This window comes from Artemia sp. Qi Xiang Cuo, chromosome 7, assembly GCF_049724085.1.
Source record: "Artemia sp. Qi Xiang Cuo chromosome 7, ASM4972408v1, whole genome shotgun sequence".
Lineage (NCBI taxonomy): Eukaryota > Metazoa > Arthropoda > Branchiopoda > Anostraca > Artemiidae > Artemia > Artemia sp. Qi Xiang Cuo.
Window position 1 is genome coordinate 8,660,492 of NC_142800.1, and position 24,721 is coordinate 8,685,212.

At 34.6% G+C, this 24,721-nt stretch overlaps 1 protein-coding gene across 1 annotated transcript; it reads left to right on the plus strand.

Annotated features, from left to right (window-relative positions):
- Positions 1–5,374: 5,374 nt before the first annotated feature.
- On the plus strand, positions 5,375–17,096 carry LOC148949913 (peritrophin-1-like). The gene is made up of 4 exons (XM_089091368.1): positions 5,375–5,483; positions 6,581–6,830; positions 9,260–9,558; positions 16,860–17,096. The coding sequence occupies exons 2-4, from the start codon at positions 6,584–6,586 to the stop codon at positions 16,935–16,937; spliced, it is 624 nt and encodes a 207-aa protein (XP_088947494.1). The 5' UTR covers positions 5,375–5,483; positions 6,581–6,583; the 3' UTR covers positions 16,938–17,096.
- Positions 17,097–24,721: the final 7,625 nt, after the last annotated feature.

A 24,721-nucleotide genomic window follows, 5' to 3' on the forward strand; every position in this document is an offset into this window, starting at 1 on the left:
TTACGCGCCTGAGAAAATTTGGCTGATTTTCAAAAAAAGGGGGAAAGACCCCCTAAAAGTTATAGAACCTTAATGAAAATCACACCATCATATTCAGCGTATCAGAGAACCCTACTATAGAGGTTTCAAGCTCCTATCTACAAAAATGTGGATTTTTGCATTTTTTGCCAGAAGAAAGATCACGGATGCGCGTTTATTTGTTGTTTTTTTTTTAGTTTTGTTTTTTTTTTCCCAGGGGTGATCGTATCGACCCAGTGGTCCTAGAATACCGCGGGAGGGCTCATTGGAACGGAAATTAAAAGTTCTAGTGCCCTTTTTAAGTGACCAAAAAACATAGAGGGCAACTAGGCCCCCTCCCACGCTCATTTTTTTCCCAAAGTCACCCGATAAAAATTTTGAGATAGCCATTTTGTTCAGCATGGTCGAAAATATGATAAAAATTTCTTTTAGGATGACTTGATCCCCCAAAGTCCCCAGGGGGAGGGCTGAAAGTTATGAACTTTACTCAATGTTAACATATAGTATTGGTTATTGGGAAGTATACAGACTTTTTCAGAGGAGATTTTTTCTGGTAGGTGGGGGAAGGAGAGGGTCGGGGGCTATATGGAAGGATCTTTCCATGAAGGAAGTTTACATGGGGGAAGGGACATTGCTATGAAGGGGGCGCCGGATTTCCCAGCATTATTAAAGAAAAAGAACAGGAATTAAATCAAAAAAAAAAAGTTTTTCAACTGATCAACTGATTGTGATTAAGAGGTCATTTTTAAAGAACTGGAAAAAAATTCGAACTATAGTTTAAAGAGCAGGGTATTGACTATGGGGCGAACCCCCTAATATACGTGTTAAAAATTTATGAATATAGAAGTTCGTTACGTAAGTTAATTCTAAGTTACGTATATTTATTACTAATAAAAACGTTCGTAAATAAAATTAAACAAGTTTCGAGAAAGCCATTTAACCAAATATAATATGCAAATTTTGTTTTAATTATTCATGTACGGTGAGCCAAAATCAAAACCTGCATTAATTCAAAAACGTTCAAAAATTAAATAAAAAAAACAAGTTTTTTAACTGAAAGTAAGGAACGACGTTAAAACTTAAAACGAACAGAAATTATTCCGTATATGAAGGGGCTGTCCCCTCCTCAACGCCTCGCTCTTTACGCTAAAGTTTGACTTTCTCACAACTCTATTTTTTTAAACAATAAAAAAACTTTAGCGTAAAGAGCGAGGCGTTGAGGAGGGGACAGCCCCCTTCATATACGGAATAATTTCTGTTCGTTTTAAGTTTTAACGTCGTTCCTTACTTTCAGTTAAAAAAACTTGTTTTTTTTATTTAATTTTAATACAAAGAAGAAGAAATAATTGACAGTTTTCAACATATGACCCCAGCTAAGAATTCATGAGGGCGTTGGAAGACCTTTGTATGGTGATGGGCCCAAGAATTTTTTAGTAAAGTTTCCCCAGGGTCAATGGTTAATGTCAAGGGATAAAGGAAGGTCCTATTCCTCATGTTTTCGGCGAATGTCCACATGTTTTTCGGCAAATTTTTTTGACAAGTAATTTTTTTTATTTTTGTAAAGTGGATTTACAAATAATATAAATTTGATAAAGCTTTTATGGGTGATAGACTAGAACTAAATTGCAGAAGGAACTCCAACATTCTGGTGTCACTACTGGTTACCCAAAGAAAAGGAAAGGAAATAATTCCTCTCTAGTACCCTTGTTTCACCTATACTTTCCATTGCATCTGATTAAACTTTTGAGAGTTCCAGTTTGTCAGAATACTCGGGGCTTAAATATATAGGCCTCCAAGGGTGGCAAGACCCATAGAGCTCCTCAGAGAAGAGCCATAAATTATAAAAAAAAATGTCCTGTTCATAGGTAGATGAGGTAGAAAATGGCGATAATTTTGGTCAAAATATTTTTTGTCTTTTTCTGATTTTAAAATTGCATCTTTAAGTCCTGGATAAGGGAGTTATTGATAAATACGTTTCAAGGGATGACAAGCCCCATGTAAACCAATGACCATATAGATATAGATAGATTCTAGTAGGAAAAAGTCGAGGATGTTTTTTCTTTGTTGGCTGATTGATCTGAAAATGTAAGGGATTGACCCTTTGACCAAAAGTAACTCACATTTTTATGGAAGATGGCTAAGATGGTAAAAGGCCCAAACGTCGACCAAAGATTTTTCTTTCTTTTATCAATTCAAAGTTTGCAACCGTGAGTCCCTGAGCTAATGGGAAATTAATAAGCTAAGAAATTTACATAGGGGTAAAAGGAATCATGAAAATGGGGCTTTAAAGTCAATAAAAAAATTTCAGTTTAAAACTCGTATTAACTAACTAGGTCAAGATGACCTTGACAAAGAGAAAAAAAAATATTGGTTCTACTTTAAAACGGAACTGTCAGATGGAGTTGAAGCTATCAGAGAGTGTTATCTGAGACGAGAGGACATCAGAATTTTAAGGTCTATTTGAATGTTTTTGTAAGGCTTGGAAGATGTTCAAATACTTTTTGTCTTTCATCAGTTTGAAACTTCTGGGCTAAGCAGACCCTAGTGTACTAAAAATTAAGGCAGAGGGACTAGTCGTCAAAAATGACCGTAAAACATTTTGAGGTCATCTTGAAACTTACATCCTTAATCCCTTCGGCTTAGGTGACTGCACCACAAAAAAAAGAACATTGATTCACATTTAAACGGCGCCATAAATAAAATCTACACCTGTTTTGTTCGGTCAGCTTCAACCTTTGAGAAATCTGGAAGAATCTCTATTTTTGGGGAGGAGGAGATGGGGGTTTGGGTGGGGGGAGCTTAAAAACAGACTGTAAAATCTTTTTATATTTTATATTGTAGCTTGCATCCAAAAGTCCCCTGAGCAAGTAATTACAACGTAAAAAAGACCAAGCTGGAGCAGGGAGCCCCTTAAAGATTGGCTGAAAAATTGGCCGATCAGCTTGAAATCATATTTGTTAATTCTTCAACTATGGAGACAACAATGCGCTAAATAAATGAAAAAAAATATACCTTTTGCTCGAGCGGCTTGAAACTGACATTCTAACATACTCCGTCAAATAGAACCCCAATGAGCAAAAATAAAAAATAAAAATAAAGAAAAAAATAGTTTACCCTGCTATCAGTTTAGAACCACAAATTCGTTAAAGGGGAGGTGAAGATTCATAGTCAATGGAAAACTGACAAAAGACTATTAAATTTTATTTGGTTTGAGTTACCTGCTCAAGTCTCTGGGCTAATGAGGCCCTAATACACAATCAATTTCATGCTTGGGACGCAGGATCTTCAAAATGGGACCAAAAATCATATACTTATGAATCATGCATGAATCATATACTTATGAAAAATATACTTATGAATCATATACTTATGAATCATATACTAATCATATACTTATGAAACTTATATCGAAATCCTTGAACAAAAATGGTTCTCTGAAATGGGGCTATCAAAATATACGCCTAGAATGTTTTTGATTATTTTAGACCGAAATAAGTTGCTAAGACTTTAAATATATTCGGTCTGGATAGATCCAAAGAAAAAAAAATTATGATTCCTAAAAATGGGCCAAAAATTTTGAGTCTCTGATTGCCTTTAATATTATATCCATCAGATCCTGGGCCATTTGGAACCCAATACTGGAATAAAAAGCAAGGCAGTAGAGTATCAATTCATGGCACCAGAAAATGAGCTCAAAAACTGTTTTTCGCTGACTTGCCTGTAACTTAAAAGGCAAATAATCTCTTAAACCACTCCAAAATGATTTACTTCGCGGTGAAATGCTAAAACTTTAAAAACGGTAGAGTAAATCATAACGAAGCTGTTAAACTATCAAGGTCTTTGATTTTGAATTTCTTTCTAACTCTGAAATTCTGATTATGTATTTGTAATCAACGTCAAGAAGCATATTTGTTCACACCTTCTTTTTTTCACAGTTTGGTAGGCTGAAATAAAGTCTTTTTGTGGAAAGTGGCTGGATTTTCATGTGACAGGTGTCAAGGTTTATCCTTGCTTAACAAAATATGTTAATGTCTTGTAACTTCAATTTTGAAAAAAAACTTTCAACAATAAAAAGTGACACACAACTTCATTGTTTTTATTACTATAACCGTATCAATGATAATTTTTTTTACTTGTTTTCTTTTCAACAAAAGGGATATTGAGCAAGCTTGAATTAGAGAGAATACAGCAGAGACATATAAATAAAAAAAAAGAAGCAAATCCAACCCAGAGACTGAATATTCAAAACATTTGTCGTTCCATATTTCTCAACAGTTGAAAATCAGGTTCTTTTCATTGCCATATTTTACAACCAAGGTTAAATTTTACAATTATTTATGAATTTACTGTTTAAGAATGTTTTTACAGACTTATGATTTGGTTGAATCTATTTCTTGTATTTGTAGTCCGATAGGCTAGAAAAGAATAATTGTTCTGCAAAATTAAAGGAAATTTACCAATCACCAGATCAACTTTTTTACTGTTTTTATTGTTACTGTTACTGTTTTTGTTTACTGTTACTGTTTAATGTTTACTTTTACTGTTACTGTTAACAACTTTGTTACTGTTTTTCCATACCATAAAAATTAATGTATTTTATTTCACCCTCTTACCGAGCTACAAACTGTTAGTCACGGTAAAAATAACACTAAAACATTTATTGTAATTATTAAAGGTAACTGTTAGTTTCGTCATCCAAAAAGTAGATAGATTAGCACTAATGTTTTATATTTTAGATTATGCTGTCCAACCCCTTGATCGAAACTTCAACTAGTATATTATTGATTCCCCTACGGTGTTCGGTGTTGGCCTCATCTTGGCCAAGAGGAAGATCGAAAGAGTACGAAAAACATTTAGCTGTTCCCTTGAAAATGAAGCAAGTGTTCTGTGGTCATCTCTCACGAAGTTATGAACTTCGGGCCAAGATCACCAGTGTGAAGGTCTGCTGTTGCTGCTGACGTTGGAGGAACTATGTCTTAGTAAGAAAAATTCGTGTGTTCAAAAAAATAAGAATGAATGCCCAATTGACTAAGAGAAAACTTTACTATTGAAAGCTAAACAATTTTTCTGAACAAATATGACTTATGAGCATAAGTCATCAACATTAGAAAAAAACAATAAATAGAAAAAAACGTTACCTGTAATGAAAAGCTAACAAAAAATTTGAACAATTTTTCTATCTAATGACCGATAAAAGAAATTTCAAGAAATTCACAGCCATCAAAATGACCCTTGGATAGTCGTAGGTGGAAATCCATAAATCCTTTAATCTAATCATTGAGTAAGTCTTAAGAAAAAAACAAATTATGGTGACTGCAAGAAAACGTTGCGTGCGTTATTTATTCTTGATTTAATACGCAGTAATTACAGCAATTCAGATAAGAATCACCCAAATATATACAGCTTCGTTTTTAATGTAACTAACAGTAATAATTATAATTACTAGTAGTCCATATAACAAAAACGTAAGTAGTTTTAGGTTCTCCTTTTAGAAATAGTTTGCAATTTAAGGACGTTGCCACCAAAGGGCACACTTAACTCTTAAGAAACCTTGCATTAGACTTTGATGTATTTTCACTAGGCATAGACCTTGTTTCCTTTTGGTGGGTAAATTCTGGAACAAAAGAAGATCAAAGGGTTTGAACTAATGAACAGATCAAATATGGAACTAAATGAATTAATTTTTTTATAAAGAAAACCCTAGGCCAATAATAACCAAAACTTTAAAATAAGAACTTGAATAACAATATATATATATTAAAAGCATCTGATTTCTTGAGATTTCAAATATGTAAAATTATTAAAATTTAAAATTGCAGATCCAAAATTATTAGTATAAGAAAATTTAAACAGATCAAAAAAGGGGATAAACTTCCCCAAAATGAAAATTAATCTTGACTGGCGCTACCTTTGAAACCAGCACATCTGAGAACTGCAAGAGTAGAGTTTTCAAGCCCCTATCTATAGAAACAAAGAGACTGTATTTTCTCGGGAAGTATGGGTCACATATATAAGTTTATTTGTTGTTGTTGTTTTTTATTTAGGGGAAGTCATGTCAAACTAGCGGTCACAGAACACTGAAGGAGGGTTTATTCAAGTGGAAATTGTAAGCTTTTAATATGTTTCTTATACAAAAAGAGGTAGTTTCATGGTGGTACGGCAATGTATATACTTTATACCTTTTAATTTATAAAATCACTATTGAATATTCTCTTTTCAATATAATTTGCGTTTTAATTGTCATTATTTTCTTTTAATTTCTTAATTTTTCGTGTTTTTAATTGTGCCAGGCTAGTTACCGCAGTCAATGCCCACTTTCAACGATCAAAGCCACCATTTGGCAACTTATACATGAAGCTGAAATGTGTTTTGAATGGTGTAAGAAACCTTAGCATCGCGGAGGTGGGCCTATGTGTACTGGAAGAGTGCTAAGTTGGTGGAACACGTGATAGTCTGAGGTTTGAACTAGGTAACGAGGAGTAGACAGCCCTTAGTTCAAGATGCAATTTTTTGTTTTCCTACCTAATTACAGTTCTGAAGAGGCTTATATTTTTTCTTTTAGGAAATGAATCAAGCGTTTGTACTATGTGTCGCTTTGGCTACAATTGTGCATGGCAAGGATCTTAGAAAAACCAACGTATGTCCAGAAGTAGATAGTGTGACCGGATGGTCTGTTTATTTTTCCTATCCTGGAGATTGCAGTAAATTCATTCAATGCTCTAATGGATTTGCCATAGTTCATACTTGCCCAGGTGACCTCGTATTTGACAACACACTCAATGTCTGCAACTATCGTCAAAACGTTGAAGGAGGTACTTACTTCTTATTTATATTTTGTTATTTTTAGGAAATTAGTCATTAAAAGTGTTTGATATGAGTTATTTCTTTCAAACTTTTTCAATTTTTTGTCAAATAGCTTTCACAATACTTACTTATTATTCTATGCTGATTTGTCAACTTCAATTACGTGAAGTGTAATATTTCGTGCTTAAACATGTCCTTCACCGCTAATCGAACAAAAAACCATAAAATTATTAGAATCATCATCTGCAAATTACTTTAAAAAAAAAACAACAACAGGGGATTGAAGATAGTAATTCAAGCTCCCATCAAGTGTGAAAGGCTTTAAAGGAAGTCAATTATTTTAGTTTTAATTTACCAATTGCTTATTTAGAAATTTAATTTCGTTGCTGCTATTGTTCACTTTTCAAAATTAAACCATAAACTTGCGTAATATAAAATTCTAACTGAAGCTCAGGAGTGCTTACGTTCCGAAAATTTCTTTTTTTGACATAAGGCAATTTAAAGTCTTTAACGTGAATATAATCATAACATAAAACATAAAAAGATCAAACATAATATAAAACATAACATAGCATATAAAACATAACATAAGAAGATTACTTAGCGTAATATAAAGTATTACGCTAAGACAATGACAATGAAAAAAGCAGACTTATGCAAAACAGTGAGCAAAAGTAATCACTTTCACTTTTCTTCATACTGGTGGGCATGTGGGGAAAACTTCTCCTTGAATTTGAAAAAACTGAAGCTTTTAGCTGAAACTATTTTGGTGAACATGAAGTGACCAAAATTAACCCTATTATTTTACATTTAACCCATTATTGCCTAAAAATGTGTTGATGTAAACTTGAATTTAGGATCAGGAGTTTTTCAATTGAGACGTGAAGACTTGAATCCACATACATTTTATCTATGTGCATGTTTGAGCACAATTTTTAGTATATGTTTGAGAACAATTACTTGCTGCCTATTTGATATAAGATAAAAAATATACATTTTAGTGCTGAACTATATCTCAATAAAAAATTGAGACTCTCCAGTAAAAAATTGAACAGAAAAATAGAATTCAATCCATAACAAACAAATCCCAATGATGTTGCTTATAAAAGAAAAAGCAACTAAAACCCATGCGCACTCAGCATTTCTGGAAACCCATTTAAAAAAAAAAAAACTAAAAGAAAAATCTTCATATTAAATGTGGTAAATTTCTTTCAGAGGACCTCAAAAATAAAGGTTAGTTGGGACGTTAGGAACAGGAACGGCTAAAGTGTTTGGTGGGTTATAAGATTTAAAACTTTCCCCGACGAACGTGAAATGCCAAAAAGTTGTTTATTCTGTTAACAATGATTTTGAAAACTTGCTAGAATTTGGCCTCTGTTTTCTGTTATTAGAAACCACAGTTTATATAATTATATAAACTTTGTTAGAAACAGTGTATTTCTAATATATCAGCTTAACCCTATTTAAAACTTTGTTTTAAATTGGGTTGTTTCTTTTATCAGAAGTATTAGGAGGATAGAGTTGATGTTACATAAACTATCGGTTGTCTTATAGTTGTAAAATAAAATACATGTGTTATTGCTCCCATGAAAAAAAGTTTAGCCGTCTACCATGTAATGTAACGACATAGCTGAAGTTTCTTCAAGAAACAGGAACCAAATAGACAAAGAATGGGCAAGCAAAATGTATTGTCTTCAATTACTCCCCCCCCCCAAGTTCTGAAAATTTTGATATAATTCTGAAAATTTTGAGAATGCACATTTTTAAACATAATTTGTGCTATCATCTTTTCATAAAAAAAGATAAAAAAAAAAACCATAAAACATTTTTGTTTACCTGGATTTTTTTTTTCAAGGAACAGAAAAAGAATAGATGAAGAGGGGACCAACAAAATATTTGTCTTACAATCACCCCTCCCATTCTGAAGACCTTCTTATAAATATTTCGGGAAAACCTTTTAGCTTAAATTATGGAATCATCTTTTAAATTAAAAAAAAGTGAGTCAACTACAATTTCATTTCGTATACTCTGAATGTAGGAGTTCCTTTTACATTCTCTTAGGAATGAAAAAAAGAGAGGAAGAAAAAAGCACCGGAGATTTAAAGGGCAGGCGCAACAAGCCTGAAGAAAAAACTTATTTTGAGCTGTTTTTTAGGCACGTTTTTTTGTGTGTGTATGTTTTTATACGGTATTTTGAACCCTAAGAGAGACATATATTTCTCCGCAAAAATTGTGGCCTTCAAGCCAAACTTTAATGTCATTTAATTTGACGTAGCAGTGGACCTGCTCAAACTTTCAGCTGTAATGAAATAGTCTGTGCGTAGCATTTGTGTCTCGAATCCCTCGATATTGTGGATTGATTTCCTCAGGGAAAGACCCCTTTAAATTCAATGGTTTTTAGTCAAAATTCTTTTAACCAAAGCTTTTTTCATATCAGAGTGTGGTAACAATCCTGAGGAGCCTACCACCACAGAAGAACAAATTGAAATTACAACTGAGGTCCCAGTTGTTACCACAACTGAAGCTGAAACTACAGAAATGCCTACCACTGAAGCAGAAACAGAAGCAGAAACAACAACAATGGCTACAACTGATGCTCAAACTGAAGGTCCAACAACAGAAAAACCTGCTGGCAGTGAATGCCCTGAAGTAGATGGTCCTTATGCATTCCACCTTCCACATGAATCTGACTGTACATTGTTTTATAAATGTGATCGGGGCACACCCGTACTACAGGTAATTACATTTAAATTGTTAATAATCTGAATTCAGATAATATCATTAATGGTTCAGTTGCAATTATAATTCAAATTCATTTTTAATAATTAATAGTTTAATTTAAAAAAATTCAAATTCTAATGATTCATCTTCTAAAACTGGACCTTAGTCAAAAATAATAAATATACTAATAATTATCTTCTAATATTTACATAATTGTTTCAATGAATATTAAAACTAATGTCTGTAGAAAGACAAAAAGTCTCATTTACTTAAAAAAAAAAAAAAATTTTCATTCCTTCTATTGTACGTGAAATCGAAAACAAAATGATTATAAAATAATTGAATGAAAACTTTCAAATTTTTCTGGATAATTCCTCTTCAGTTTTTAACTGTGTATATCGTAATATAGATTAAGCAGTAAAGTAAAATTATACTAGTGCAGATTAAAAGTTCAGAGCAGGGCTATACCCAAAACCTGGTTGAAGGGGTAAAGATTACTCAAACATCATTTGTTTGAAGAGAGATCACTTACACTCTTAAGAAAAATTTTCAAGTAGAATAAATATGTTTCTTTTTTTTTTGTTTAGGAGAAATAGTCTTTTTACCTGCCTTTTTACGACCAATTTACAAGTCAAAGAAATATTTCGAGGGTAGATGGCTCAATCCCGTTGGCCCCTTCATTCTGGATACGCCCTCGGTCTAGAGATAGTAAATGAACTTTAAAATAATCTTTTTTCTTCCATTTTTCTTGAAAGTTGTAAAAACAAAGAACCTAAGGAAAATATTCAATTTCTCTAGATAGTTTTACTTTGCACACCAGAACTTAGAACAATATATCAAAGCAAATATAAACTAATGCAGATGAAAAGTGAGAATTTCCACTAACGTTCTAAGGACTGTGAAAATTGAATCTTAGTCTTAAAATCGTTTAATGGAAACTTATCCAACTATTACATGTGTTCCAAAATTACAAAAATCAGAATCGCAATTCTTGATGAAATCCCTCCATGTGCCTTTATGCAGTTTTCCAAAGTTGTGGATGCCAAATAAAAAAAAAATAATAAAAAAATACGAAAATGCAGCTTTGAAAGTGCAGTTATCCTTAGGCATCAATAGATTGTTGATATATGAGGTTATACGGTCAGAAAAGCGTTCTCAATTTTAACTAATTAATTTTGCTTAGCTCTTACTGCTTAACTTTGCAACACTGAAAAAATGTTGAACCGCACTAGTTATTTGAAAATTCGAACGAACTAGAAGAAAAATCTTAGAAAATTGCAGTTTTCAGGTACAACAGGACATAAGATCGGTGCAATTTTTTTTGTTTTTTGTTTGTAATAACTAATAATTTTTTTTTGTATCCTTGGCACTTTATAAATAATAAATATTCTGACAATTTATCTCCCAAAGTTTAAAAAAACAATTCCAAAAAGTATGCTACAGTATTTTGTTCAAGGACACGATTTTAAAGTCCAATATTAATTTAAATACTTATTGAAAGTCTTTTTCAGGATTGAAATTTAAAAAAAATGACTTTTATAAAACAGTTTTAGACGTCGAATAAGCACATTCGTTCAAATTTGTCCAATAGTTCGCGGTAACGAACTGTAAGTAAGGAGCGACTCGGGTCAATAGTAACCGAAACTCTACAAAAGATATCAATAGATCCATCATTTCAATATCAATAGATGCATCAAAAGAATTAGCTTATTATGCGTATTCCAAATAAATAAAATTCATCAATTTTAGTGTTACCCATCAAAAGTTACGAGCCTGATAAAATTTGCCTGATCTAAAAAAATAGGAGAAAATACCCCCTAAAGTCTATTGAATCTTGATGAAAATCACACCATGATATTCAGCATACCTGAGAACCCTACTGTAGAAGTTTCAAACTCTTATATAAAAAAAAATGTGGTATTTTGCTATTTTTGCGAGATCTATATGCATTTTTTTTTACAGATCACGGATGCATGTTTATTTGTTGTTTTTTCCCCAGGGATGATTTTATTGAAATAACTGTCCTAGAGATCGGGGGAGGGCACAATAGAAGGGAAACTAAAAGTTCTAGTGTCCTTTTTAACTGACAAAAAAGATAAAAGGGCAAATGGCCCCCTCTCACACCCATTTTACCCCAAAGTTATCTGATCAAAATTTTGAGATAGCCAAATTGTTCAGTATAGTTGAAAGATCAAATAACTATGTACTTAGAGCTAAAAAGACCCCCACAATCCATGGGAAGAGGCCTGTAATTTATTAAAGTTGCCCATTGTTTACGTATAGTATTTGCTATTGGGAAGTTTACAGACATTTTTTGGGAGGGGGGGGGGGTATTTTATGCTTGGGAATTTCCATGGGGATAATCTTTCTTGGGGATGGAAATTTCCAGTGGGGGGGGGGTAAATTTCCCTGTGAAAATTTTACGCTGAGGGGATTTGACAGAAATCCTATAAGAAATTCTTTTTAAGTATCTTAGATTATCTTTGCCAACTCAATTGTGAACGTGGAGATGTTCAGGAGGAAATATCCGTGGGCTATTTTCCGCGTTTTTCGATTTCCAGAAAAACAAATTCCACAGAAGGGGGCACTTCCGGAGTGATCGAGAAACCGATTGGAGATTAAAATCTTTTTCAAATGAAAGTATGCTAAAGATAATTTTTCAGGCGGAATCGTTCGCAAGAAATTTTACTGGGAGGGGGGATTTCAGCGATGATGGAGCTGTCTGGAGGAAACTTGACGGGGTGAGGCGGTTGTATTTTACGTTGGATGAGATTTTCACGGAAGAATTTTCCGTGAGGGGTGGGGTATATTTCATAGAGGCTGAGCCAGATTTAACTGCATTATTTGAAAAACGAACAGAAATTATATAAAGAACAAAGTTTTTTTTTTAAATGAAAGAAGGGAACAACATTAAAACTAAAAACGAACATAAATTATTTCATATATGAAGGGTTGCCCTCTCCTCAAAACCTTGCTCTTTATACTTAGGTTTGACTGTTTGAAGAACAGCTACTGAAACACAGGGGCAGTTTAATTAGAATGGGAAGCTTTTTTGAAAGCGCTAAAAGCTTTAGCATAAAGAGTAAGTTATTGAGGAGGGGGCAGCCCTTCATATACGGAATAATTTCTGTTTTTTTTTTGTTCTAATATTGTTCCGTATTTTCAGTATTAAAAAAACCTTGTTATGGTAAGAATGGGCAACAATCAACCGCCTTAGAGCTTGGTCTGGTGGAAGCGACAAAGGGGGTCACGATATTGAAAATAAATTTAATATAGATAGATAGATAGAAAGATAAGTGTATTTTAAAGCCAAATATACGGCCGTGAACACAGTAAAACAACATAAATAAAAGGCACAAATAACAGAAACTTTGATCAGCGATCATCATAAAACACCAAAATGAAACACTACATTAACCTAATAATAGTAATTAATATTTGACAATAAGGTCAATGAAAAAAAAACAATTACCACTTTGAAAAAACACTTAAATGAAACATTACATTTACTTTATACTAGGATTTTTTTTTTTTTTTTAGTTACCGTAATTTCCAGATACCTCGCTGTTTTAGAAACAAACTGAGGCAGCGTACTATTTAAGACACCCGGAAGTATGAAATAATTTGTTTCCAAATATCCCTTCCCTTATCGTAGAGAGCCCCTGGCGCCGGCTCAAGCAATCCACCAAATAATCCTCTTTAACTCTACTAAGCGCTGAAGTATATTTATCTTCATTGGAACATCTTTCTTTTGAATATCTTTTAAATCTTGCGCAAATTGGAAGGCAATTAGCTCTAAGCTGCATCCACAACATCTAAATTTCATCATTCCTTTTGTTAAATATAACCACTTTTGATTTCTGAACATTTACCTTAAGGCACTTCATCTTTAGATAATCAATTAAATAAAAAAAAAAACAAGTTTTTTTAACTGAAAGTAGGGAACGATGTTAAAACTTAAAACGAACAGAAATTATTCCGTATATGAAAGGGGCTGTCCCCTCTTCAACGCCTCGCTCTTTACGCTAAAGTTTTTTATTGTTTAAAAAAACAAAAGTTGTGAGAAAGTCAAAGTTTAGCGTAATGAGCGAGGCGTTGAGGAGGGGACAGCTCCTTTCATATACGGAATAATTTCTGTTCATTTTAAGTTTTAACGTCGTTCCTTACTTTCAGCTAAAAAAACTTGTTTTTTTTTATTTAATTTTTGTAAGTTTTTGAATTAATGCAGGTTTTGATTTTGGCTCACCGTACATGAATAATTAAAACAAAATTTGTATTTTAATTTTACTTTTATTTGGTTAAATGGCTTTCTCGAAACTTGTTTAATTTTATTTACGAACGTTTTTATTAGTAATAAATATACGTAACTTACGAATTAACTTACGTAACGAACTTCTATGTTTATAGATTTTTAATACGTATATTAGGGGGCTCGCCCCTAGTCAATACCTCGCTCTTTAAGCTTAAGTTCGAATTTTGTTCCAATTCTTTAAAAACGACCGCTTAATCACAAAGGCCGTTATTTAGAATGATTAGCTCTTATGAAAGTACTAAAAAATCTTTGGCTTAAAGAGTGAGGCATTGACTAGGGGGTGAACCCAATCATACACATAATATTTTCAGTTCGTTTTAAGTTTTGATGTTACTCCTTATTTTCAGTTGAAAAACTTTTTTTTTATTTAATTTCTGATCTTTTTTTAAAATAATGCTGGGAAATCGTGCGCCCCCTTCATAGCAATGTCCCTTCCCCCATGAAAACTTCATTCATGAAAAGATCTTCCCATTTAACCCCCGACCCACCCATCCCCTTACTACCAGAAAAAATTCCCCCTGAAAACGTCTGTATACTTCTTAATAACCAAAACTATACGTTAACTTTGGGTAAAGTTCATAACTTTCAGCCCTTCCCCCCCCCCCCGGGGACTTCGGGGGATTCAGTCATCCTAAAGGACATTGACTTTGGGGAAAAAATGAGCGTGGGAGGGGGCCTAGTTGCCCTCCATTTTTTTGGTCACTTAAAAAGGGCACTAGAACTTTTAATTTCCGTTCCAATGAGTCCTCCAACGATATTCTAGGACCACTGGATCGATACGAACACCCCTGGGAAAAAAAAACAAAAAAAAAACAAAAAAAAACAAATAAACTCGCATCCGTGATCTTTCTTCTGGCAAAAAATGCAAAATTCCACATTTTTGTAGATAGGAACTTGAAACCTCTACATTAGGGTTCTCTGGTACGCTTAATATGATGGTGTGATTATCATTAAGGTTCTATAACTTTAAGGGGGTCTTTCCCCCTTTTTTCGAAAATCAGCCAAGTTTTCTCAGGCGCATAACTTTTGATGTATAGGACTAAACTTGATGAAAATTATATATTTGAATTCAGCATTGAATTCTGATTCTATTGATGTATCTATTTGTATCAAAAACCCGTTTTCTAGAGTTTAGGTTACCATTTAGCCGGGTCGCTCCTTACTTACAGTTCATTACCACGAACTGTTTGATAGATGATCTTTAGATAATCAGGGACGACCCGGCTCAAGAGCAGCCGAAACTCTAAAAAACGATATTTTATAACCAATAAAAATATCAAAAGAATCGGATTTTTATGCTGACTTCAAATATATAAGTTTTATTGTGTTTTGTTTTACCCATCAAAAGTTATGAGCCAGAGAAGATTTGCCAAATTCTCGAAAAAAGGGGGAAGCACCCCCTGAAAGTCATAGATCTTTACTGAAAATCACAACATCAGACTCATCGTATCAAAGAACCCCTCTGTAATGGTTTCAAGCTCCTATCTGCAAAGTGTGTTTTTTTTTTAGTTTTTGCCAGAAGAAAGATCAAGGATGCGTGTTTATTTTTTTTTATTTTTTTTTTCAGTGGTGATCGTAGGGGGATCGAGGGGTGGGGAAACGTCTTTAAATTATAAAATCTGCCCATTGATTACGTATAGTATTTGTTATTGGGGAGTATGGATACATTTTTCGGGTGGGGAGGGGAGGACAAATTTTCTGCTGGGGAAGGGGGCTCAAGGGTAAAATTTTTTAGGGAAAGGGAAGATTTCATAGGGTGAACTTATCATGGGAAATTTTATACTGAAGAAATTTGCCAGAATTCCTATACGAAATTTCTTTATGTGTCTTGCTTTCTCTTTGCTGATTCAATTTTACTCGTGCAGATGTTAAGGGTGTAGATATTTCCGTGGGGAGGGGGATTTTTGCGTGAAAGTGCAGCCAGATATCCTGGTGTTATTTAAAAAACGATCAGAAATTAAACCTGAAAAAAACAAGTTTTTTCAACTGAAAGTAAGGAGCAACATTAAAACTCAAAAAGAAAAGAAATTATTATGTATACGAGAGGGATTGCCCCCCCTCCTCAACACCTTGCTCTCTGCGCTGGAGTTTAAATTTTGCCCCAATAAGTAACTTTTTTTAAAGTGCCAAAAAACTTTAGCTGAAGAGTGAAGTGTTGAGGAGGGGGCAACCCCCCTCATATACACAATAAAATTTTTAAAATTTTAAAATTTTAAAACTTAAAATTTTAAGTTTTAATGTTGCCCCTTACTTTCAGTTGAAAAAACTTTTTTTTATTTAATCTTCTGTTAAATCCAGTAGCTTTTGTAAATCTTGTGCTGAATTCGCCACTAGAGCAGTGTCATTCGCAAACAACAGAACTGAGAAGTCTTTATTACCTAATCTTACTGTTGGAGCCCTTTTTTTTCTAAAAATTCAATAATGTCATTAATAAAAAGAACTAAAAGTCGAGGTGACAAGGCGCTTCCATATTGAGCGAAAGGAAAATTTGGCCCGGCCTTGGATAAAACCCTGATTTTTCCAAAAAATGAAAGTTTTTAGGAGTCGGGGTAATAGAACCGTGCACATTTAAATTGTATAATAATGTTTGTAAGAAATTAATCAGAACAAGAACCCATCCACAATTTAAAATTATTTTCTGATCAATAAAATTGGCCTGGGTAAAGAAGGGGAAGATTCCTATACTTAGAGTTTTATCCTGACCTTGGAAAAAACCCTGATTTGTCTAAAATAAAACTTGAGAAGTCTGGGTAATAGAAACGTGCACCTTTAAACTGTCTAATAATGTTTGTAAGAAATTAGTCAGAACCAAAACCCATCCACTATTCAAAATTTTTTTTTCTGATTATTGAAATTGGCTTCGGTCAAGAAAGGGTAGATTCCAACTTTTCAGAATTGAAAAGATTTTCTTGAATTTTCTTATTCAAAGAGTACTAGGGATTCTTGATAAGCCATGTTTTTTTGTTTGTTTTTTTTTATTTTACAGTTTTTTTTTTTCTTTTAGCTTTGTCCACATGATCTCTGGTACAACGCTGCACTACAAGTGTGTGATAGGCCAGAACTTTCGGGCTGCACGATGTAATTGTTTTTCCTTTTAAAGATCGTAAGACCTTCTTCACCAAAATTATGTTTTCTTACCCGCTTTTTGTAATATTTCGTTTCATTTAAGCAATAATTATCTTCGTTTGAATAATTTAACTTTTTGTAGTCGTTTTAGATATTAAAGATATTACTTCCCGTTCTTTTTCTTACTAAAGTTCTAAGCCCACTGGATATCTCAGATATTTATTTTTTTAGCACTGTTCATCTATTATGAGGAAATTGTTGTTCCGCAGCACAAAACAGGTTTGTGTACTTGTTCTGTGTTTTGTGCTTCTGTGTTTTGTTCCACAGAAAATGAAACTTTCTTGTGGCATGATCTCTTTCGTTGCTGGAATAGAGAACTAGAACTTGGAATTTTCATTCGAATCTTATCTTTGCCAAGATTCTTAGACCACTTGATTGATAAAAACTCTAAAAAATTTTAAGAAGAAAAGACGGACAATAAAAAAGCATCCATGGCGATCCTTCTCGTGACAAATGCATAGTCTTGCATTTTACATTTAAAGGCTTGGAAACTTTTAATAAATATTTCAGACACATTGAATATGGTAGTCCAACTTTCATCAAGACTTCCCCTCACCCTTTTCAGGATATTTTTCTTCTTTTATCCAAAATTATAAAGATTTTCTTAGGTAAAAAAAATTGAATGTCATTTACAGCCTGAAAATAATACACAATTAACATTTTCCATTATTCTGGTTCAAAAAAGGGGTACCACACTGAAGATAGGGAATCATTGGGCGGGGGGGCTTTTCCAATTTGGTCCTCAAGTCATGTACATTAAAAATTCTTGCATTATTCTGGTTCAAAAAGATGCAGCATACCTAACATTGTTTAGAATAACGGCAATAGAAGGTGTGAGAAATCTATAAAGGCCTCTGACCTAATTTTATTCAAACATCATACCAATCAAGCATTGTTTGCGTGATTTCAGATCAGACAAGACACAACATGCCTACATTTTTGCTGGGAGGTTGGTAACAGAAGGTGTGGGGATGTCTTATGGGCCCCCTTCTTTCTCCTAATAATATAGATAAAAAATATTGAGGTGACCATTTTAACTTGAGTGGAACATCCCTGTACAAACCAAATTTGTGAGAAGAGGGGGTGATGAAAGGGCTATACGCCCAATATGGTAGGGTGGGGAAGAGTGTTAGAAAAGGCAAAAATGTATGTCGCTCAAAAAGTATTACAAATTGAAATTTTTTACTCGATTTTGTTCAAGTGAGATATAACAAGCAAACCTTACTCATAATAAGCTTTATGAAAAATCTTAGACGGGACTGGGGGACGGAGACGGGGGATAAGAAGTGCCCACTCTTGCCTCTGCTTGTTTTTAAGCCGAATCAGGATTCAAACCTTCTTTTACATCAAATGAGGACATTGGTTTAAAACAAGTCGTTATCTTTTTCTTATGTGCACATCAAAATTAAAGCAATCGGCACTTGAAGAAGTTGTATCTTATGAACAAATTTATTACAAATTTAAACTGATTTAAGCTCTTCAATTAATACTCTTCAATTACTCTTCAATTAAGCTCTTCAATTAATACTCTTCAATTACTCTTCAATTAAGCTCTTCAATTAATACTCTTCAATTAAGCTCTTCAAGCTAGCTCTTCAATTAATACTTTGTTCAAAGAAAAAAATTCTGGTGGCCAAGTCAGCGAGCAATTACTCTTTTTAAAGGCTTAGTTTTAGTTTAGCTTCATTTTGAAACTGGTGCAAGAACAGAGCTTTCCACTTGGAAGCAAAGAAATGGACCGAACAAACAAGACACTGATGGAATAATGTCAGGTAGTCTTCTCTGACTTAGATTATTAGACCGGATTCAACAAACCTACTGTAGACTCTGGCTCAGGTACAATAGACAGCCATCCTTTTTGACATCAGATAAGAATTATTGATGTTTCCAAAATATATTTCTAAATTCATCAATCTGGCCGTAAAAGGATATTTGGCTGGAAGCAGTGAAGCCAATTCACAAAAATGCAGGGGGAGGTAAAAAATATCTATTAAAACATGGGGGGCATTTTTGCAATGAAACTAACCAAAAATAGTATTTTTCGATGATAATACATAAAAAGATTTTTTTTCAAAACCCAGGGGGGGGGGGTATGAAAAAATCTAGGGGGTTCAAATCCCCCCTCATTGACCGGCACTACTGATCAGAGGTCCGTCCCTTCCATTAAACCACTGAAATTGCACCCTTGTCATTTCTTGCAATTAGTCTTAAAAGCTTTTTTCGCAAAAGAAGCTTTTCAAAGAAAAGTAAAGAGCTACGTTAAACCAAAGGTAGACAGAAATTATTTCGAATAATATTTCAGGCGTAAAATAACCATAAATGACCATCAATAATTAAATGAAACCTGAAATGAAGAGAAATTACAATAAAGAAACAAATCACAATAAAAACGAGCAGAAATTACCGCAAAGAGGAAAAGGGCTAACACTTCTTTTGCCTTCTAAAGGCCAGAATGCAATCTCAACTATAGTAAAAACAATATCTCCTTCAAGCAACTTGTTGTTATTTGTCATAACATAAAAAAAAATACCATAATAACCAAGATTACTGAGAAGAACAATTTTGAGACAGCTATTTCGTTCAACGTAGTTGAAAGTTTTCAAAATAAGGTCTTTGAGGATGACAACTCCCCACAGCCCTCAGGGTAAGGGTTGTAAGTTAAGCCCTGGGGGAATATAAGGTTCTTATAGAAAGCATTGTTGTACAAACTTCAAATAGGGCTCATTCGATTGGAAATTGAATTGACTAGTGCCCTTTTTGATAGTCAAAAGTGATTGAACGGCAACTAACCCCCTCTCACGCACACCATTTCCGCAAATACATCCAATCAAAATTTTGAGATTACCATTTTGTTCAGCGCAGTCTAAAGGTCTGGAAATTTGGTCTTTGAGGATGACAAATCCCCACAACCCTCAGAGCAAGGGTTGTAAGTTATGTCCTGGGGGCATATAAGGTTTTTATGGAAAGTTTTGTCGTAGAAACTACCAAAAGAGCTCATTCAATTGGAAATTGAAAGGGCTAGTGCTCTTTTTAATAGTTGAAAGTGATTGGAGGGCAACTACCCTCTCACGCCCACGATTTCCCCAACACATTCAATCAGAATTTTGAAAATTTTGTCAAAAGCGATCGGAGGACGAATGCCCACCCCCCACACCCATCATTTCCCCAGACACTGCCGGTAAAAATTTGATATAGCCAAACTTCATAAAGGGCTCATTCGATTGGAAATTGAGAGGGGTATTGCTCTTTTTATAGTCGAAAATAATCAAAGGAAGAATCGACCCCCCCCCCCACGCCCATAATTTACCCAGACATTTACGATCAACAATTTGATATGGCCATTTTGTTGAAAGGTCTGGAAATTATATCTTTGACGACGACAACCCTCTCCCATGGCCCTCAGGATAAGAGTCGTAAGTTATGCCCTAGGGCGTATGTAAGGTTCTTATAGAAATTTTTGTCGTAGAAGCTCCAAAAAGGACTGATTCGTTTGGAAATTTAGAGGACTAGTGCCTTTTTCATTAGTCAAAAGAGATCAGAGGGCAAATACCAGCCACGCCCATCATTTCTTCAAACACTTCCAATCAAAATTTGAGATAGCCATTTTTGCGCAATGTGTTTTAAAGGCCTGTAAATTATGTCTTTGAGGGAATAAAATCCTCCCGGCCATCAGGGCAAGGGTTGTAAGTTATGCCCTGGGGGCATATAAGGTTTTTATAGAAAGCATGGTCATTTAAACTTTGGAGGAAGCTCTTTAGATTGGTAATCAGACGCCCTAGTGCTCTTTTTGAGAGTCAAAGTGAACGGAGGGCAGCTATCCCCCCTCCACTCACACACATCGTATTGTCTCAAAATTTATCTAATCGAAATTTTGAGATAGCCATTATATTCAAACAGGCACGTACGCAGGAATTTGTTTCGGGGGGGGGGGGCCCAATTTGTTTCGGGGAGGGGGCAAAATCCTTCAAACCCATTATTCTGTGAGAAAAATCAGAAAATTATGGGAAAATGAAAAAATAAATCGTGAGATTTCGGGGGGGGCGTGCCCGGAGGCCCCCCCCCGGCGTACGTCCCTGTATTCAAAATAGTCTAGCTATCATATAACAAGGCTTTTAGGATTGAAACAAACCCCAGAGATTAGGGGCAAGGGTTTTAAATTATGCCCAGGGGGTATTTAAGTTTTGTATGGAAGGGATGATTGTTCAACTTTAGAAGAGGTTCAGTCATTTTTCCTGAAAAAGACTATGTCAATATAAAGAGAACAGAAATTAATTAAGAAAAACTTGTTGACTCAAAGCAATGCTTGTGGATATGGGTAAACAAATTTATATCATACTAGGAAATGAAAAGAGGAGAGCTGATAACATAAAAGAGGGATAAAGAATTAGAAAGGAAAGAATTGAGAAGAGGTGGAGTCAAAGAAGGAGAGTGAAAGGAAAAGATACAAAAGAAAAATTAAGGCATTATAATACTGTGTAAGAAAGAGAAATCCATATACTCTGTTATAAACAACTCGATCGAGGACTTTTAATGTAGCCGGTAGAATTGATATGGGTCGATAATTAGAGATAAGACTCTTGTCTCCTTTTTTGTAGAGGGGAAGGACTTGGGCAGTTTTAAACACATTAGGATAAACTCCGGTTGCTAGTGAAAAGTTGACCAAGTGTGTAAGTGGAGCTACAAGACCTGCAGAAACCTTCTTCAAGACATAGTTGCACAGCCCAAAGGTGTCTTGGGTTTTGCCATTAGGCAACTTACTGATAAGCACTAGTAATTCCTCTTTCGTACATGGTGCTAGAAAAAGACCTGATATTGTTCTACTGTGTGTTTTTTCAGGAGATGGGCCAGAAGCATGTAGAGATATCTGATTAACGAAAAATTGATTAGAAGCATCAGCACGAGATTCGCTTGTTACTGTCTCACCACACATATTTAGTATTTCCTTAGGTATAGCCCCCTTCTTCCTTTTTTGACATACTACTTCATTAACAACCTCCCATATTTTTCTCAAGTTACTCTTACATTCATTTATTCTCTCTGCATAATACCGCCTTTTTGCATTACGTACTAATCCGTTTAATGTATTTCTGTACTTTTTGTATGTCTCTCTCGCTTCAGGAATTGTAGACTTGCAAGCTTTCAGATACAGTCTATTTCTGTGTTCGGTATACTGAACGAGACCTTTCGTCATCCAAGGAGTTTTGGGAATACTTTTGATCCGACTTATTCGTAGAGGAAAACATCGTTCTGCTAATTGTTTAAGCTGGCTCGTGAGTGCATTTGCTGCCATATCTGCCGATGACGCATGAGTTACAACAGACCAATCATTCGATTTCAGGGTTTCAGTGAAGTAATCAATGTTTTTTGGGGAAAAACTTCGATACGTGAAAAAACGATTAGACGCTGACTTAGTGGACCGGCCTGCCTTTGTTGGGGCCATTGTGATGACTGGGTAGTGATCGGAAACATCAGATGTTATAATATGCGAGGTAAAAGATGTTTGAGGGTTAAAGGAAAGGAATATATTGTCAATCAGTGTTGCAGTATTCCTAGCTGTACAATACCGTATGGGAAAGAATAAAGTGGGGAGAAGACCAGTTGATACGGTTGTATCAAGGAACGAACGCGAGTTGACGTCACCGTCTGTCGTCAGTAAGTTGATGTCAAAGTTACTCATAAGACAAGTATTTTTACCTCTACCACATTCATTAATCTCCGAGAAAAGCTGCTCAACTTGCCAACAGAAAGTGTCACTTGGCAATGGTGGTGGCTTATAAAAGAGGCAAACGAAATCTACTGGAGATGACTTTCCAAGGATTTCAATGACTATTGAGTAGACACATCGACTCAAGTCATCGCGGTGCTTGTAAGAGATAGATTAATTTACAAATAATGTAATGCCACCGGAGAACTTTGTTATGTGCCATGGAAGATGTATGGCTTCAAAACCAGGCAAACAGTATGGTGACATGTCATCTTGAGAAGACAGCCAAGTTTCATTTAAACCAACTAAACGAAAAGGATTTTTCTTTTCAGTTGTGAATTTAAGAATATCATCCCATTTGTGTTTAATTCCTTGAAAACTATGGCAGAAAAGAATAAACTTATCATTAGTAGAAATTGCAGGGAGTATTTCATTAAGACATTCTTGGGGTGTTGCATATGAGCAGGGCTGCTGCATATGAGCAGGGATCAGTAGCTGACTCGTCATCACATCCTGGCAGATTGAGAATTGCGGTTTTCAGCGGGAACTGTTTAGTTAAGAATGAAAAATCATTCATCGTCGAGATCACCGATGTTTTTTATTTTCATCAATCAAACTATATAATAACAGTGGAGGAAAATAATTAAAACAGGAGTGTTCCAGTGTTTGCAGTCCGCATGTGAAAAAATTCCTGTTCCTTCTCCCCTTTCCTTTTTTTCTATCCTTTCCTTTTTTTTCCTTTTTTTTATTGAGAAATCCGACCGTCGATCACAAGAAGAAGAGAAGCATAAGCAGGAAATAGAACAAGAAAAGCAAAAGCAGGATTAGAAGCATAAAACGAAAAAGAAATAATAGCACCAAGGTAAAAAAGTAACAATGTTACAAATTAATTACATCTATGAACATTATTACCAATACACTTTCTTAGTTTTGAATACCCCCGATCAAAGTATCAAGATATCTTTTCAAACTGATAATCTCGTCCCTATTTGACACTTTACGGGCACTTGTAGGTCGGGTTTTAACCATAACATTTCTATCAGTGGTCCAGACATTTTTCAGCCCAAATTCAGTTTTTACGTATGCGAATAACTCACGTTTGGTTTTTGCTGGGCATTCAGTGACAGGCATTCTAGACCCCTTGAGTTGCTTCCTATTTTTTAAAATCTGCGACCGAACTCTAAGGTTTGAAAGTGTCACTACAGTCGGTCTTGGCAGATTTGACACTTTGCGTCCTATTCTTCGGGCAGAGACAAAATCAGAGGCATCTAAAAGAATGCCCGGAAATTTCTGCGCATATAGTTCCATAAGTTTGTCTTCTACGTTCTCCTTGATAACATTGTTCGTGGTGACATCTTCTTCGAGGCCGAAAATATCAGTTGGTTACCTAGCAACGCTTGTGCAAGGGTCTCATTGTTATTGTCTATTGTCCCTTTAATTTCACTGACTGACGCTTTCACAGCATTAGTAGCTAGATTGATATCAGAAACGGACTTCTCAAGAGATTTTAAACGCCGGTCAAGTTCACAGAACTTGTCTTTCACCATTTTCTCAAGATCCAGCGACAGACAATTGTAAATCTCTTTTCGATTTTGTCAGTCCACTGTTTTATTTTAACTTTCAGTTAGTTTATTTGGTTTGTCAGTATGATTAATTGTTCTTCCGTACTTTCATTGCCTGAAAAATTCACTTCTGAATCAGAGCGCATTGTTCCACCACTTGCCATTATAATCTGTAACTTACTTTTATCCGAAGCAGAAACTTTACTTGCCATTTTCTTTCCTTCAGCCGCCTAACCAATTCTTCTTCCTTCAAATCCCTCTCGGCAACTTATTGATTATATTGTAAATAATGTCCTCAATAGGCACACAATAACAAAATAATCATTAATTGCCCATTTCATAATTATTGGGCTATACAGTCTCAAAATTATTTGGCTAGACTGCCATCAATTCAGCCGTCTCTTATATTTTCCTTCAACACCTTCAGAATATTATGTAAAAAAAAAAAAAAAAAACTTACTGGCAAGGGGGGCA